The following is an 18,922-nucleotide window of genomic DNA, read 5'->3' on the forward strand; positions in this document are numbered from 1 at the left end:
TGCCCAGATTCTATCACTTCATTACAAATGCCGAGTGACAAATTGACTTAAGTTATTCTGATTTATTTATTACCCAGCATTTGGCACACAGTTTGCATTCCTGCCTGCTATTATAGGGAGTCATTTATTTATTTTTGAGGGTAGCCCAGGCTGACCTGGAATTCACTATATAGTCTCAGGCTGGCCTTGAACTCAGAGAGATCCTCCTACCTTGGCCTCCCCAGTGCTGGGATTCAAGGTGTGCGCCCCCATACCAGGCATCTTCCACATTTTTTCCCCCTTTCATCTTTCTCCTATTTCTGTGGCTATAAACCCATCAGTCTGGAATTTAAAAGTTGTTGGCTAAACCACTTCACCATCCATTACCATCTGCATGGCCAGTTGTTCACATCCAAGTACAGCTATTAGAAAGATGAAGTGTTGAAAATACCATGTGTGTATCCAAGTTGTTCGCTTCTCTACCCCAAACTCTGGTACATCTACAGATTCTCCTTATCCTCTGTCATCACATGTTAACATCACAGATTGCCAGGGCTCAGCTGGTTTGCAGGAAATGCATTAGTTCTTTGAGCATCTCCTCCCATCATGAAGAGAACAACCTTTGTGCAACATACGTCCCTACTGGCTGTGAGGATCCATGCATTGACCTTTCCATGAACTGAAGTAGGGAATCACTAACTTAATACAGCTTTCCCATTGCTACCATATATAGAGAATTCCTTAGAACTGCTGTTGGCATAAAAATAGGAATTGCCAGGCTGGGCGTGGTGGTGCATACCTTTAATCCCAGCATTTTGGAGGCAGAGATAGGAGGATTGCCATGAGTTTGAGGCTACCCTGAGACTACATTATGAATTCCAGATCAGCCTAGGCTACAGTGAAACCCTACTTTGAAAAACAAAAACAAAGACAAACAAACAAACAGTCATTACCTTATACTTGCAGAGTACCTGGATTATTGCTGTCATGTTAATTAGCCTCTCTGATGTAATTGCACTCCTCACCCAACATGTCCTATTTCCACAAAGGCTTGATTTTGAGGATTAAATAATGTTGTGGATGTAAAGCTGTCATAACTGGCATTATTTCAGAATCCCACATGGTTGGATTTGATAATGCAATATAGACACTAAGCTTAGTTGAGAATTTCTGCCTAGCAGGGAACACTAATCGAGGAAATGTTTAGCCTAGAGGAAATCAAAACTATATGTACAAAACTCTTTCTCTGGCTGGTTCAGCATGGAGAGATGACTCACTTCCATTAACGCTATAACATAATTAATACCAAACTAAATAATGTCAGGAGTTTTTAATTTTTAGCATTATTTACATGGCTTTAAAAATATATTATTTATTTGCAAGTGCAGAGACAGACAGATAGATAGATAGATGAGAGACAGAGAAAGAGAATGAGAATGGGTATGTCAGGGCCTCTTGCAATTGCAAAAGAACTCCAGACATGTATGCCACTTTGTGCATCTGGCTTTACCTGGGTACTGGGGAATTAAACCCAGGCCATCAGGCTTTATAAGCAAATGCCTTTAACCACTGAGACATCTCTCCAGCCTCAGAGTTTCTGTTATATTTAGCTGAATTTAATATACCTTTTTTTCACCAGTTCCTCTTAAATTGCAAGAGACAGAGACAATTGTTAGCATACTTCTAGCAGGTAAGGATGTTTCGCGTCGTCTCGGGCTCACTGAAGTCCACAGCACTTAAAATTGGGAGACTATTGAAAGCGTGTGAACTTGTGAGTTTGGGGCTCTGTCCTTGGCGCTCGGTGTTCCATTTCCCCATGGTGCAGAAGGTCACATGAGCTTTGTGTTTATACTGTGTGTTCCGGAGCAAACACAGACTGTCCTATTATGTCTGTAGACTGTGCCTTCTGGGAATAGGAATTTGAGTTAAAATATGTCTTTTTAAATACTGTTTGTCACATGTTCAAACAGATTGCTCTCCTCTGTGTTTTTCCTTTTGCAGTCTTGGCCATTACTATGAACTCTGCCATACTCGGAACTTTACTTGGTAGGCAGAGGAGGAAAAAAAAAAGAGATTTCCATTTTTATGCATTCAGCAAGCAGATGGAACTGCATCTGTTGACATAATCTTCTTAGCTTGATGACTTCTTGACCTGTCACTCAACGTTTTTGCCAAACGTGCACACATTTCCTGCTAGACACAATCTTGCTAAATTCAGGGTTACTAACTGCACCAATTTTCTCCCCACTGCCACAAACACATATACATTTTACGAGGTATGATTCAAGTCATTGAAGGCTTTTTCATTACCTCCTTTGTTAGATTGTGTATTTATCATGAGATTCAGACAAGTTCAATCACAATGTATGAGCAGACAGAACAAGAAAGACAATTGTGCCAGGCATAGTGGCATATGCCCTTAATCCTAGCACCCAGGAGGTAGAGGTAGGGGATCTCTGTGAGCCTGAGGCCACCCTGAGACTACATAATGAATTCCAGGTCAGCCTGGGCTAGAGCGAGACCCTACCAACATACACACACACACACACACAAAGAAATGATTATCATAATTTCATCCCTGTGATTTTTGCTTTCCAAAGCATTCACAAACAAATGGTGGTCTTATATTGGCCAGCTAAAATAATTATGATACTAGGCACGCACATACTTTTGTCCAAATGAAAGTCTCAGTTTCATTACTAGCAAGTGTTTTAAATCTTCACCTACAGCTGGAGAGACTAGAATGCTGGGAGGCAACGTGGCCTGTGTCAGACCATTCAGTACACAGGCTCTTCCTTTCACAGGTATAGCTGCTGTCTTTTACATCATAACAACAAATTGATTGTGAGTCTAAGACTGCTAATACAAAATGACCAATTGTCATTTTCTAAGGGTGACTAAAATGGTTTCATTGAATTTCTGCAAGTTAAGGCCTTTGGGCATAACTTTATTACTCTATCTGCATCATGGATAGTCATACTCTTTCATCCTTTGCTTCCACAGCTGTTCTTTTAAAATATCTTTATTTTTATTTATTTATTTGAAAGTGAGAAAGAGGTAGATGAGGAGAGAAAGAGAAAGAGAAAATGGGAGTGCCAGGACTTCCCAGCCACTACAAACTCCAGATGCATGTGCCACCATGTGCATCTGGCTTACATGGGTATTACAGAATTAAACCTGGGTCCTTAGGCTCTGCAGGCAAGCACCTTAAATGCTGAGCCATCTCTTCAGCCCACAGCATTTTTTGTTTCCTGTGACAAGATTTGATTCATGTCTTCATTACTATCTGGATAAGGGATTCAGAAAGAACCATAAAGCCATCTACTCTCAGAATGTCAAGAGTGTACAACAAGCATGTCAACTTTAGATAGGACCCCCTGAGGGATGTTTGCAAAATATATATTCAGATTCTGTGGGGTAAGGCCTGGGATTCTGCATTTCTGAATAGCTCCCAACACTGTTGTTTCATGTTTAGCAGGACCAGGTCATTAGTTCTTATTCTATTTTTTAAAAATATTTTTATTTATTTATTTATTTACTTATTTACAAGCAGAAAAAGATGAGACACATAAAGAGAGACAGACAGAGAGAAAGGGAGGGAGAGGGAGAAAGGAAGAATGAATGAATGTGCATTCTAGCCACTACAATCAAACTCCAGACACGTGTGTCACTTTGTGCATCTGGCTCTATGTGGGTACTGGGGAATTGAACCTGGGTCACTGGGCTTTACATTGCAAGTGCCTTAACCACTAAGCCATCTCTCCAGCCCTGTTTTTTTCCCTTTTAAGTCAATACAATAAAAATATTTTTCAATATATTTTTAAAAATATAAAAATAACTTTAAGTAAAAGCAAATATTCCCCTAATAAGTCCTTGAATATATTCTATTTGAATAGAAAGTTATTCATCTTCAATGCTCAAAAGATTTAGCATAGAACGTGAACATATCGATCCTCAGCTAAAGTCAGCATGTGGTCATTAAGGTGTTGGACACTATCAATGGTTGGGTTGGATGAAAAATGCATCAAAGTTTCAGCATGTTCCCAGTGGGTTCTTCTTTTGCCCATCCACCATGTCACTGCTTTAAAACCTTCCAGTAGGCCTCCAAGTGTCACCCCATGGTTGAGAGCTTTGGGAGCCCCAAGTTGGATCCCCCAGAATTGAGAAATAAACAAATAACAACAAAAAAAACTGATAAAGGTCATCAACAACAAGAACAAGTGGTGGACCCTACAAGCTACAAAATAAATCAACAGCCAGGCAAGATGTACACACCAGTATAATGGTGGTACACAGGCTATGGGGGCAATGAACTCTTCTATGATTGGCTATGAGGTCAGCTTAATGGGAGGGAATTCAAACCTGGTACTGAGGACCAAGTCAGAAGTTCATGGCTTGGAAGATCATAGACCATATAGGGAAGCTTCCACTACTATCTAATTAAAAGGAGAGGTTATTCCCATCAAAAAGATATCTAAAAATCTATGTTTATCCCCTCTGATCCATGCTACTCTTGCTCTTGGCTCAAGAATCTAGTTTTTTAAAAATTTTGCATATTTTATTTATTTTCAGGCAGAGAGAGAGAGAGAGAGAGAGAGAGAGAATATGCCAGGGCCTCCAGGCACTGCAAACAAACTCTAGATACATGTACCACTTTGTGCATCTGGCTTGACCTGGGTACTGGAGAATCAATCCCAGATTGTTATGATTTTACAGGAAGCACTTAACTGCTGGATCATCTCTTCAGCCCCAAGAGAATCTACTTTTTAATAGATAAGAGCAAATATTGGGTAGACCAAGGTCCATAAGTACAATAAGATGAGAAAGTCAACTGCCTAGCAAGAGACAAATCATCTCTATCATAGCTGCCAGAGCCAAGGAGACATTACAGAGGAAGTGTGGATCAGATACAAGTGGTGCTCTCTGTGCTAGCCTGACAACCTCCTCTAGGGAGATGGTGGCAGATCCTTAGGAGACTCAAAACACTTCAAAGCAGAAAATCAGAGAGCTCAATACTAAAGGCGACTTAGAACATGTCTTCCAAGGCTCAGGGAATATTGCAGAAGTGGGGGCAGAAAGAAGGTAAGAATCACAAGATGGGAAGGAATGCCTTGAGGCATTGCACGTCCACACTGACTGATGCATTCACGACCCCACAGTGAATACAGATGACCCCACTGAGCTGGGCTGTCAGTGGAATGGACACAGAGGAGAGGGAACATAGGAGTATAACCAAATGGAAAGAGAACCAAGATACCATATGCAATGGAAAGAGAACCAAGATACCATATGCAATGGAAAGAGAGCCAAGATACCATATGCATATACAGTAAATCTCTCAAAACATTCCAAAACTGTTCCATTACTTATTTGTCCTAAAATGTATTTTTTGGTTTTAGAAATGCTAATCTGTGGCATATTTATAAATGGGAACCATATGTAGAAACCATGGTAAACATATATCCTTCTTGAATATTCATAAAGCATAATTTATAAAGCCTTTCTGATACATCTATTCAGAAATTATTCTATCCTAAACTACATAGTAATTACCCATAGTAAACAATATCTCAAATTTAAGTGTGCCTATGCTTCATTTAAAACAACAAAGACTTGGAAGTGAGCGAGTTTCCCGTTGGCGTGCGGCGTGTGTGCGTTTGTTTCTCGGGTAAAACATGGCTAAAAGCTTATGGAGTAAATGGAAAAGGAAGATGTGAGCTGAAAAGAGAAAAAAGAATGCTCCAAGAGAGCTCAACAGACTTAAAAGTATTCTCAAAGTTGACAGTGATATTTTAATGAAAGATGTCCAAGAGCTAGCAACTGTGGTAGTGCCCAAACAGGGCCAGAGGAAGTTCACTGTGAGATGGAAGAGGAAAAAAATGACGTGAAAATGGAGACTGAGATTAAGAGAAACAGAAAGACTCTTCTAGACCAGCATGGACAGTACCCGGTGTGGATGAACCAGAGGCAGAGGAAGAAGCGAAGGGGCTGCCTGGTAGACGTCTCACACGTGACGGTGCCAGGCCTGGTAGACACTTCACACGTGAAATTTCCAGACCTGGTAGTCATATCACATGCAAGAGTGCCAAACCAGACCCCACAGTCTTTGATTGCAATGTGCACGCCAGCTTCATCTCTCAAAAAGTGGAAGCTATTTGTTTCCATAATTTAATCTGACCTTTTTTGTTGTAATGCAAAACCTCAAACTGGTTTTGGAAACTTAAGTTATGCTGATATTTTAATAGTACAATTTTGTCAAGTATTACGTGGTTGTGATTATTTGATCTTACAACTTGGCAGTAATAACAAAGATAAATGATATGATGACAAAATTTAAGTATGAAGCTATTATATAGAAATTCAAAAATAAGACTTCTACAAACTGTTTATTTGGAACTTTCATTTGCATAATTCTTAATAAAATATAATTTGTGTATAAAAAACATCAAAGATCTGGGCTTTTGTATAGGCTTCTAATATTTCAGAAAGAAGTCTTTTCAATGCAGATCAACTGCTTTGAATGGGATTCAGGTACTATTTCTATTTCTTTCTATATCACTTTTTATAGATGCAATAGCTTCTGTGTTATATGATCATCTCATATATCATGTCTACTGTCTCTTCAAACTCAAAATTGAGATTCTATTTTTCTCCTACCTAGTGTCATATTATCAAATGGCTAAAATAAATATTTCAAGTATCTTTTAAAAATATTTTATTTATTTGCAAGGAGAGAGAGAGAGAGAAAGAGGATATGGATATGGGCTCACTAGGGCATCTAGCCACTGCAAACACACTCCAATGAACACTAACTTTATAGTCATAGATAGAAATAATTGTGAAATGAAAGGCTGAAAAATCATGAGTCAATAACCATAAGTAATCTGCAATGGCTGTAATTATAAAAAGTTACTGAAGAGTAAAAAAAAATTTGTAATCATAGGATGGTCAACTCTACAAGATGTTTTGAAAGTTGGAAGCATAATCCATGTAACTAACACACCCCAGATGCATAGAAGAAAGAGTGATGCAATTAAAGGGGGAAATAGGAAATCATAAGAATAGCTATAGAATGTGGACTGGAGAGATTGCTCAGTGGTTAAGGCACTTTCTGGCAAAGCCAAAGGACCCAGGCTCAATTCCCCAGTACCCACATAAAGCCAGATGTACAAGGTGGAGAATACATTTGGAGTTCCTTTGTAGTGACTGGATAGAGGCCTTGGCATGCCCATTCACTCTCTCTCTCTCTTTCTGTCTTAAATAAATTAATTAATTAAAATAGTAAAAATGAAGAGAGAATGTAATAGTTCTCTCCAATAACAGAATGACACTGGATCAATAAGAAAATAGACATGTAAGCACTACTGAGCTGCAATGGAAAACTCAATCGGTATCTGTAGAACATTCAACTAGTAGCAGCAACAGAATACATACTTTTTAAGCCCAACAGAACATTCTCCTTGCTAGACCATGCTGTGACATTAAGACTCAGCACGTTTAAAAGATGAAAAACATAGAAGTGTGTTCTCTAACCACATGGCGTAAAGTCAGAAATGAATAAAGTTGGAAAATTCACAAGTATGGGGACCCTAAACATTACTAAGTAAGCAATTATTTTTATATCTATTTATTACATATGAGAAAGAGACATGGAAAGGGGGGGAGAGGGAGGGAGAGATAGATACAGGGAGAATGGGTGGTCCTAGGGCCTCCAGTGACTGAAAATGAACTCCAGACGCAGGCACCACTTTGTGCATCTGGTTTTGCGTGGGTACTGGGAAATTGAACCCAGGCTGTCAAGCTTTGCAAGTAAGTGCCTTTAACTGCTGAGCCATTTCTCTAGCCCTCATTGTTTTAAATGAAACAACACAGGGAATAATCATAAAATAGTTTGAGATGAATGAAATTGAACATAAAACATGCCAATTTTAGGAATGCAGCTAAATTTTCTTAAAATGAATTCTGTAGCTTTATACAGCTTTATACATAAAACAAAAAAAGAGAGAAAAGGATGATAATAATAACAATGAGAGTCAGAATAAGAAAAGAGCTGAAATTTAAACATTTAAGTACTGGAAAAAAGTAAACCCAAAGTGGTAAATGTCAGGTAGCTACTTAGGGTACAGGCCAGAAAGAACAAGGCATTTGCATGCCTTGGTAAAAGTAAGACAGCTGACAGAGAACTCAACGCTAATTAGACTGCCAACAGGCCTGCCATGGCTGGAGGGACATTGCGGAAGGGGGGTGGAAGGATGAAAGAGCCACAGGATGGGGAGGAACACCCTGAGACATGGTCCTCCGTTACTCCACAGGTACTGACTGAGGTCTTTATGAGCCCATAGTGAATCCATAACCCCACTGAGGAGGGCCCCCAAGGTAAAAAGAGCATGGGATAAGAGTATAATCTGTCATTATATATATAAATATAAATATATATGTATATAATAAATTTTAAAAACTAAGAAAATATGAATAACATACAATAGTTAGCTATTAATAATGCATCAACATTGGTTCATTAATTGTAACCAATGTACCATAGTAAAATAAGATTTTAATAATAATAGAGATAGTGTGAACCCCTCTGTACTATTCTCATAATAAAACTAAAACTGTCCTAAACAAATAAACAAACAAATAAAATAAAAGTTAGAGAGCTGAAATTCAACAAGCCCTAACTTAAAAATATGGCAGCTGAAGCCGGGCGCGGTGGCGCACGCCTTTAATCCCAGCACTCGGGAGGCAGAGGTAGGAGGATCGCCGAGAGTTCAAGGCCACCCTGAGACTACATAGTGAATTCCAGGTCAGCTTTGACTAGAGCGAGACCCTGCCTCAAAAAAAAAAAAAAAAAAAAATGACAGCTGAGCACCACACCCCTTGATCTTTTTTGTTCAAACTTTTGTTGTGTTTTGGTTTTTCCTAGGTAGGTTCTCATTCTGGCCAGGATCTCCTAGAATCCACTCTGTGCTCTCAAGTCTCCCACCTCTGCCTCCCGAGTGCGGGATTAAAGGCGTGTGCCACCACACGCAGATTTCATTAACAACCTCTATTCATATAATACGCAATCATAATTCTGACCATCACCCCTCCCACCGCCTTCTTTTACCCCCCCTCTCCTCTCCTCTCCCCTCCATGGAACCCCTTCTCCTTTCCAACTTGCCCCTCTTCTATCTTGATATGGGTTTTTATTTTGCTTTCATATTATACAAGTGTTGTGTAGGTAACATCATCCATTGTGAGGTCATGAATGCCATGGTCCCATAGTGTGGAAGGCAGCAAAGGTACCTTCCCCTTTCTTGCTTTCTGTTAACTCTTCTGCAGTGGTTTCTGTTCTCTTCCTGGTGTTTGCTCCTCCTCAGGACATTTTGGCAGGCTTTTCCTCAACCTCTGCTAGTGGACTCGACTTCTGTCTCCTTCTCCATCAACCAGTCAAAGTTCTCTTTTTATAATTAACTAACTAATCATGCTCATTTCTACTTGATGCCTGATTTCCATGTGGGTCAAGTCCAGGTTCATCTTCTGTCCATAAAATTCCTGATCCAGAGTGCTTGGTGGTCCTCTTGTACAGGAGCTCCCTGTAACAGATCTCCCTTGCTTCTTTCTATATAAGAAGCTTTCTATATAAGCTTCTTTCTAGATATTATGTGAAATTGTATGGGGACCTAGATAATGAAAACTATTTTGAAAGAGAAAAAAGACAAAAGTTTTATAACCCCTAACCCACTCCATCATTTCATAGCATCTTAAGCAATAATAATATAATAAAAACATAGCGGTAATAAAAACATAGCATGGGGGGGGCTGGAGAGATGGCTTAGCAGTTAAGGGATTTGCCTGCAGAGCCAAAGAACCTTGGTTTGATTCCCCAAGACCCATGTAAGCCAGATGCACAAGGTGGCGCATGCATCTGGAGTTTGTTTGCAGTGGCTGAAGGCCCTGGCACACCCATTCTCTCTCCCTCTCTCTGCCTCTTTTTCTCTCTCTCAAATAAATAAATAAAAATAAAGTAAAAAAAATTAATTGAGGAATAGCATGGAACCAATACACAAATAGACATAGTAGATAGTAGACTTGAACTGAGTCCAGAAATAGTATACTGCGGGGGTTTGGTCCAGGTGCCCCCCATAAACTTCAGAATTCTGAATGCCCACTAGGTGGCACAAACACCTGGAGTTCGATTTCAGTGGCTGAGGCTCTGGTGTGCCAAGTCTCTGTCTGTCTCTTTATCATAAAATAATGAAATATAAAATAAAAAAATAAAAATGAAAATAAGAGAGATGTCATTTGCAGGAAAATGAATGAAACTAGTTGTGATCTGGTTAAGCAAAGTAATCCCGTTTCAGAAAGACAAATGTGTTTTCTTTCGTTTGTAGATTCGCATGCATGTATATGTGTATGTATGGACACAACATGAAAGCGGAAGTGGAATTGTCCCAGGGCACAATGGATGGGAGGGAGGATGTGTAAAATCAGCTTAAGGGGTATGTGGACAATCTTCTTAACTACGAGATGCATGGTCATGAAAATGTCTTCAAGTTACACACCACCATGGACCATGAAACAGTGAGATTTAAAAAATAAATTAATTTTGGGCTGGAGAGATGGCTTAGCGGTTAAGCTCTTGCCTGTGAAGCCTAAGGACCCTGGTTCAAGGCTCAATTCCCCAGGACCTACGTTAGCCAGATGCACAAGGGGGTACACGCATCTGGAGTTTGTCTGCAGTGGCTAAGCAGCCCTGGCGTGCCCACTTTCCTCTCTTTCTGCTTCTTTCTCTCTCTGTCTGTCATTCTCAAATAAATAAATAAAAATAAACAACAAAAAGGGCTTATTTTGGCTTATAGACTCAAGGAGAATCCCCATGATGGAAGGGGAAAACGATGGCATGAGCAGAGGCTGGACATCATCTCCTGGTCAACATCAGGTGGACAATAGCAGGAGAGTGTGCCAAACACTGGCCAGGGGAAACTGGCTATAACAACCACAAGCCTGCCCCCAACAACACACCTTCTCCAGGAAGGTCCAGTTTCTCAGATTGCCATCAGCTGAGGACCTAGTATTCAGAACATAGGAGGTTATGGGAGATACTTGATTCAAACCACTAAACAAATGTATACCTGGGGCTGGAGATAATGGCTAAGCAGTTAAGGTACTTGCTGAAAATCCTAACGACCTGGGTTTGACTCCCCAGTACCCACATAAAACCAGATACATAAGACGGCACATGCATCCAGGGTTCATTTGCAGTAGCTGAAGGCCCTGGAGTGCTCATGCTCCCTGTCTGTCTGTCTATCTATCTCTCTGTATCTCTCTGCTTCCAAATTAAAAAAATAAAAAAAAAAAAAAAAACACTTTTAGGACTGGAGAGATGGCTTAGTGGTTAAGGTGTTTGCCTGAAAAGCCAAAGGACCCTGGTTCGACTCCCCAGAACCCACATAAGTCAGATGCACAAGGGGGCACACACATTGGAGTTCGTTTGCAGTGGCTGGAGGCCCTGGTGCACCCATTCTCTCTCTCTCTCTCTCTCCCTCTCTCTCTCTCTACCTGCCTGTTTCTGTATCTCTCTCTCTTTCTCTTAAATAAATAAATAAAAATAAAATATAAAATATATATTTAAAAAAATACTTGTACATGAATGTGTATAGCAGCATTGTTCATATCATCCCAGAGGTGGTAAAAAGGTAGAGCGATCTCACCTTGTGTGAGGAAGGGGTCCCCGTTGACTGTCCAGTCATTAAACAAGCTGAAGCTTTAGGTGTAGGATGCGCATGTTCGCCACACAGTATTAAGTTCCCACACCAACTCTATTACAGATTGGTGTTTTTTTTTTTTTTTTTTTTTGATTTTTCAAGGTAACGTCTCACTGTAGTCTAGACTGACCTGGAATTCACTATTTGCTATGTAGTCTCAGGCTGGCCTCAAACTTACAGTATCTCTGCCTCCCATCTGCTGGGATTAAAGGCATGTTCCACAACTCCCGGAAATTACAGATTTTATTACTAGTTCATAGAAGACCCACACGACCTCAGGAATAGCATGAATATATATATATATATGTATATATATATACATATATATGTATATACATGCTTAGTGGGTTTTATTGCATTATTAGGTCAAGCCTCAAGTCTATGTAAATTAAATTGTGTGTAAAAGAATAGGCGTTTCTTTTTGGCTTAAGATACGACTATGAGGAAATGAGATATTTGACTACAAAGAAAATCTAATCTTTAAGGTATATATATATATATATATATATATATATATATATATATATATATACCTTCTTGAAGCCGCATAATGAAGATCTAAATATTTGTGTCCCTGCAGGATAGCAATTCTTTCCCTGGCAGTGTTTTGTGCCATAAAGCACATAAAACAGAAAATTAGGCTTGGGGGCTGGAAAGATGGTTCAGCAGTTAAGGTGCTTGCCTTCAAAGTTAACAACCCAGGTTTGTTTCCCCGGTACCCTCGTAAAGCCTGATTCACAAAGTACTGCATGCACCTGGAGTTTGTTTGCCGGGTGCCAGCAGCACCTCAGGGTTAGTTTTGCCCCTGTCTTTCTGGGTCAGCCCAGAAAGGAGAACGCAAGTGACGTTCACTGACAAGCCTTTTCAGCAACGGAGCACTGGGCTCACAGTCCTTGGCCCCCGTGGTGACTTTGTTGCCATTTGCTAAGAATTTTCTTAGGGAAAGAACTGGTGGCTGCCCCACATCTTTACACTGTTAAGCCTGGTCTTTGAATACAGGTTCGTACCAACATCACATCTCTTCTGGCTTTTTCTTGTCTTTATCCTACTGTGATGATGAAACCTACACACCGGTGAACAATTTTATTCCGTCTTAAAATGTTTAGCAAATATCACGAGAGGATTCTGAAATGTCCTCCCACCTCACACAGGACCCCTTTCTCTCTGTCATATACCTTGACTATGGTTGTAGTTTGCGTGTGTGTTCCCTATAGACTCAGGGGTTTTATTAAACCTTGTAACTTGGGTTTCCAGACACCTGGCTGGAGGAGGAGTCACTGGGGACTGTCGTGGGGTCCAGCCCTAAGGTGTGTTTGGGGCGGATCTGGATCTGATTTCCAGCGCAAAGGCAGGCAGAGAGGGCTGAGCTCTGCAGGGCGAAGGGTGGGCTGCTGGCTTGGGCTGCTGCTTTTGGTATTGCTGGCTGTGCCTTGTTTCTCTGCTGGGATGGATGGAAGCGGCTTCTTCCACCACTGATGGAACTTCCCTTGGATCTGTGAGCCTGAAATAAACCATTCCTTCCATAAACTGTGCCAGGTTTGGATGTTCATCCCAGCAACCTGCAACTGTCTGCAAAACTATATTCGTGGTTGGCCTATTGGGTGGTAGAGTTAGTATCATACATTATATTCCACATTTATGACCAATTCTTTTCTTGCTTTCTGGTAACCAAATAGAATAAACAAAGAATAGAGCAATCAACATATCCCATCCACAAAGACCAAGAAGCACATAAAACAGAAAATTAGGCTTGGGGGCTGGAAAGATGGTTCAGCAGTTAAGGTGCTTGCCTTCAAAGTTAACAACCCAGGTTCGTTTCCCCGGTACCCTCGTAAAGCCTGATTCACAAAGTACTGCATGCACCTGGAGTTTGTTTGCAGTAGCTAGAGGCCTTGAGGTACCCATTCTCTCTCTGCCTCCTTCCAGATAAATAAATAGATAAAATCAGGCTTGGACTTTATATTATCATATTATATCATATCATAGCAGAGCATGTATGTGTGTGTGTGTATATATATATATATATATATATATATATATATATATATATATATATATGTAAATTTGCTCTGAAGGAGATGTGATGAAAACACAATTTAGAAAGTATAATAAGAATAACTTTGTACAAAAGTCAATTTGTATTATCCTTGCACTTAATAAGCACACCTTTGTAGTAGGAGGTGAATTTACATCATCAGTGCACATGCTTAGTGGGTTTTATTGCATTATTAGGTCAAGCCTCAAGTCTATGTAAATTAAATTGTGTGTAAAAGAATAGGCGTTTCTTTTTGGCTTAAGATACAACTATGAGGAAATGAGATATTTGACTACAAAGAAAATCTAATCTTTAAGGAAGGATCATTGGACCACTGATAGTCTTATCTTGGCCTTCTTACATCAATGCATGACAAGAGTAAAAACATTTATCTCATCTTACCAGAGAGCAATCATGAATACACATGAATCACATTGGGAGAATATTTTGTTCTCATGTGGATATCTGTTTTCACTGTTCTGCCACTGGACCACACTGCCAGAACAAAAATAAAAGCAGAGTGCAGCTCTCTACTCCTGACTTGGAAAAGTTATCTGCACTATAAAAGGAGAAGCTATAAGCATCTCCTCCCCCTGCCCCAAGAATCACTAACTCAAGTATTTAGCTAAAAATCATTTGCCAGAGCAGAGAGATGGCTCAGAGGTAAGGCACTTGCCTGCAAAGCCTAAGAATCTAGGTTCAGTTCCCCAGTACTTGGGTAAATCCAGATGTACAAAGTGGCAAATGTATTTGGAATGGCTAGAGGCCCTGGTGTGCCCATGAGGCTAAGAAGACATCTTTTTTTTTTTTTTTTTTTTTTTTTTTTCTGGAGGAAGAAACAGCAGAACCTGATAGTTCCTATTTGGGGTAGTTTGAATGTGTGTCCCCCATAGACTCAGGTGTTTTACTGAAGCTTGTAACTTGGGTCTCCAGCTGCCAGGCTGGAGGAGGTGTCAGTGGGGGGTGGATTCTGGGATCCAGTCCTAAATTATGTTGGGGGCGGATCTGGGTTCCAGCAGAAAGGTGTGCAGAGAAGTCTGAGTTCTGCCAGGGGCTCTGCTGTTGCTTCCCGTTCCTGCTTGATGGTTTTGGTGTTTTCTGGCTGTGTGGTTGTTTCTCTGCTGGGATGTTTGGAAGCCACTTTTTTCACCACTGAAGGAACATACCCCCCCCCCCCCGGGATCTGTCAACTTGAAATAAGCCCCTTCCTCCTGTAAACTGTGCCTGGTTTGGATGCTCATGCCAGGAGTGTGGAGATGACCACAGCACTACTGAATTCTGCTGCTGCTGGTCATGGGCTCCCGTCTCTGCCCACCAAGCAACACTGCCATAGAATGTTCCGTGCCTACCTCACTGTTCAGCTGGTTGATCTGCTGCGTTGTCTCCTCAGCTTTGATGAACAGAACAGCAGCTCCGATCTCTGGGTCTGTAAAATGATGTGCACAGAATGAACCTTTCAGGAAGCACTTGTATATTTGGATATCAGGGCAATGACATGAAGGAAGAAAGCCCAAGTTATCACCTTAAAACTTCTCTGGTGCCTAAGGACCCAGCTTTGATTCCCCAGTACCCATGTGAACCAGATGTTCATGGTGGCACCTGCATCTGGAGCTCGTTGGCAGTGGCTAGGGGCCATTCTCTCTCTCTCTCTCTCTCTGCTCCCCCCCCCCAAAAAAAAACAAACAAAACTAAGCCCTTCTGTGGTATCTGTGCCCTTGCAGGTTCTGCCCAGGACCAGACAAGTCTCCTGCCCCTTTCTGGATGGTGCTTGGTAGACTCCTGGGACCAGCCACACAGCGTAGCAGTGAGTGTGACCACCCTGGGTCAGTTCGCCATGTTACAGTCTGGCATGCTTTCTCCCCTTTGGTCATTAATGTATCAGTCTATGCTCACACAGCACAGACATTCCTTGGCTCCACTCTCTCTCCTTTGGAAATACTGACTCTCACGAGAGCGTTTTTTATTCCCTTCTATCTCAGGGAATAGTCTCTTCACACGTCTCCTGTCTGTGCGGGCCACTCCAAAGAAGAGAGCTCTCATTTCCTACTTTTCTTATCTGTGATTCTTCCAAGTACATTTATTTCTTTCCAGGACAGAACGTACAAATGAGTCAGTGCTAGTTGAACCGGCAAAGATTTGACAGAATCATTCTCTCTAATCAGGCTAACTCTCATCAGTTATAAGTAGAAGAAGAAAAAAAAAAATCACTCCAAACAGCCCAGTGTAGAGTGTGAAGAGCTGGATTCACAGAAAAATCTTGTAATAACAACTCATTCATTTAAAAAATGATAGTCATATACCATAGGCCAGAATTGCCTTATAGGACATGGTAAAAAGTATAGAACATGTAATTGATTCTCCTGTAGAATTCAGCAAAGGAAAGAGACACTTGAAAAGCACTTAGCAGGGCATGGTGTTACCCCCCTTCAATCCCAGCACTTGGGAGGCAGAGGTAGGAGGATTGCTATGAGTTCAAAGCTACCCTGAGACTGCATAATGAATTCTTACCTGGGATAGAGTGAAACTCTACATTGAAACTCCCCCCCACCCCCAAAATAAAGAAAGGAAGAAAGAAAGAAAGAAAAGCACTTGGGTAGCAATGTAGACTGGAGATGGAGGTGGCTATGGAAAGAAGAGCGGCAGTAAGTATGGAAGGTCTAGACAGATCTGAGAGTTTTAGGAGGTAGAACAAAGAAAATCTGTTGTTTAAATGGATGGATATAGGGGGTAAGTGATGGGGGGAGGTATAGAAGGGAGCTAAGGGCTGGAGATATGGCTCAGTGGCTAAGGCACTTGCCTGCAAAGCCTAAGGACCTGGGTTTAATTCCCCAGTACCCATGTAAAGCCAGATGTGCAAGGTGGTGCATGTGTCTGGAGTTTGTTTGCAGTGACTAGAGACCTTGGCATGTCCATTCTTTCTCTCTCTCTCTGCCTCTTTCTCTCTCTCTCTGTCTCTGTCAAATAAATAAAAAAAAAATTTAAAAACAAGGGAACTGAGAAGTAGGTGGATCCTAGGGAATCAAACCAGGGTCTTTGCATGGAAGTGCCTTAACCACTAACCCATCTCTCCAGACCCCCTGTGCTTTAGAGTTCACTTGTCATTTCTGGTTTTTACATGTTGACAGATTTCTTTATGTGGGCAAGGCTGCAAGAGAGAGAGGGAGGGTTGGAGAGAGACAAAAAAGGAAGAAGAGAGGGAAGAAGGGAGGGAGAGGCTTGGACTTGAGTTGGGAGTGTCTTTATATACATTAATTCACCCTTATTAGAAGTTCGAAGTTCTTGTACTCCCTCATTCAACTGGCTCACGCGATTCTGAAGTTGTTTATCCCCTGACAATATACAAGTACATAACGTCTCACTAAATAAATTGGTTAAACAGCATCAATGTTCTTAGAGTGTGCAATCACCACAACATTTCCTCTGGTAATGATTTTGTGAATTAGTCTAAATTCACAACAGAAAAACATGAATACTTTCTGATGAATTGCAGAAATTTGAGGCTCTGTTTGCTAAATGGCAGACATCCAGCCTGGACACACAATGTCTTTTAACTTGGAAATAAACTCAAGTCAAATCATTCAGTGACATGAAGAACAGTGAAAGAAAGAGAAATAATGTGCTGGCAAGCACCACAGGCTAAAGAGAGACATTTCCCAGTCAGCTTTGCATTGCTGGAAGAAACCACCTAACCAGGAGAACCTTGTGGGACGAAAAGGTTTATTTTGGCTTACTGAGGGAAACTCCACGATGGCAGGGTAAAATGATGGCATGAGCAGAGGCTGGACACCCCACTCCTGGCCAACATCAAGTGGATAATAGCAACAGGAGAGTGTGCCAAACACTGGCAAGGGGAAGCTGGCTGTAACATCTATAAGTCTGCCCCTAACAAGATACCACCTCCAGGAGGATCCAATTCTCAAACTGCAACCAGCCAGGGACCTAGCATTCATTTTTGTGGGGACTCCTGAATCAAACCACCACACCCATCAAGAGAGGGCTAAAGAGAGCACTTACCTCCAAGAGGAGGAGAAATTCTGGGCTCTGGCTTGATTCGCTCAGAACCAAAGTCGAAAGTCTGACTTTCTTCACTGCTATTCCCATCTTCAATGCCATCCACAACCCTGCTTAAAGTATAGGAAATCAGTTGGTTGTGCAATTGCCCTCATGAGTCCTGGTGTTTCTATGGGAGTTGTAAGAAACTTAGGATTCATAAATTCTGGGTACTGCAGAGCTGTGGTGTCCATCAAGGGCAACCACGGTCTTAGGTGACTACTGGGGGCTTGTGTTACCCAAAGCTGATAACCACTGGCTTAGATAACAGGTGGGGACCTGGTGTCTTCCACTGGGGTAACCACCGTCTTCCATGACTGGTGGGGACATGTAAATTGGTTAGTGCTATACGTACAACATGCATTCCTGATTTTGAAAAACAAGTTTTAAAAATGTATACATTATTTAAATATGTTTAAATTTTCTTTGTTTATTATTTATTTATTTATTTGGAAGCAACACACAGAAAGAGAAAGAAAGAGGCAGATAGAGAGAGAGAATGGGTGCATCAGGGCCTCTAGCCACAAAGGAATTCCAGACACGTGCGCCCCTTGTGCATCTGGCTAACATGGGTCCTGGGGAATCGAGCCTCGAACCAGGGTCCTTAGGCTTCACAGGCAAGTGCTTAACTGCTAGGCCATCTCTCCAGCCCTTAAATATGTTTTTATTTTTACATTTAAATGATAATATCTGGGACATATTATCTTCAAATAAAATATATTAATTATTAAAACTAATCTCATTTGTGTTTTTCACATTAAAAATGAAAATACTAGAAAACTTAAAATGACATACATGGCTCTCAATTTCAGCTCACATTGTCTTTTTATTGGACATGTATGCTGTAAAAATCAGACTTCTATTTATTCCTGCATTCATGACTCAGATAAGGGCTGGAGAGACTTCTCAGTGGTTAAGTAATGCCTGATGGTCTGGATTCAGTTCCCCAGTCCCTATGGAAAGCCATATGCACAAAGTGGTGCACACATCTGGAGCTCGTTTGCAGCAGCAAGAGGCCCTGGCGCGCCCATGCTCTCTCTGTCTCTCTCTCACTCTGACTTTCTCATTATGCTTGAAAGTAAATAAATAAATATCTAAAATAAACTCAGAC

At 41.0% G+C, this 18,922-nt stretch overlaps 1 protein-coding gene across 1 annotated transcript in view; it reads right to left on the bottom strand.

The window, feature by feature from the left end:
* Positions 1-18,922, bottom strand: part of Kcnh8 (potassium voltage-gated channel subfamily H member 8) — a 432,454-nt gene that overhangs the window by 11,379 nt on the left and 402,153 nt on the right. Inside the window, exons 14-15 of the mRNA XM_045135950.1 lie at positions 17,776-17,882; positions 15,111-15,187 (exon numbers count right to left, since the gene is read on the bottom strand). Coding sequence (XP_044991885.1) covers positions 15,111-15,187; positions 17,776-17,882 — 184 coding nt within the window. The remainder of the gene's footprint in view (positions 1-15,110; positions 15,188-17,775; positions 17,883-18,922) is intronic.

The sequence above is a fragment of the Jaculus jaculus genome, chromosome 16, assembly GCF_020740685.1.
Source record: "Jaculus jaculus isolate mJacJac1 chromosome 16, mJacJac1.mat.Y.cur, whole genome shotgun sequence".
Lineage (NCBI taxonomy): Eukaryota > Metazoa > Chordata > Mammalia > Rodentia > Dipodidae > Jaculus > Jaculus jaculus.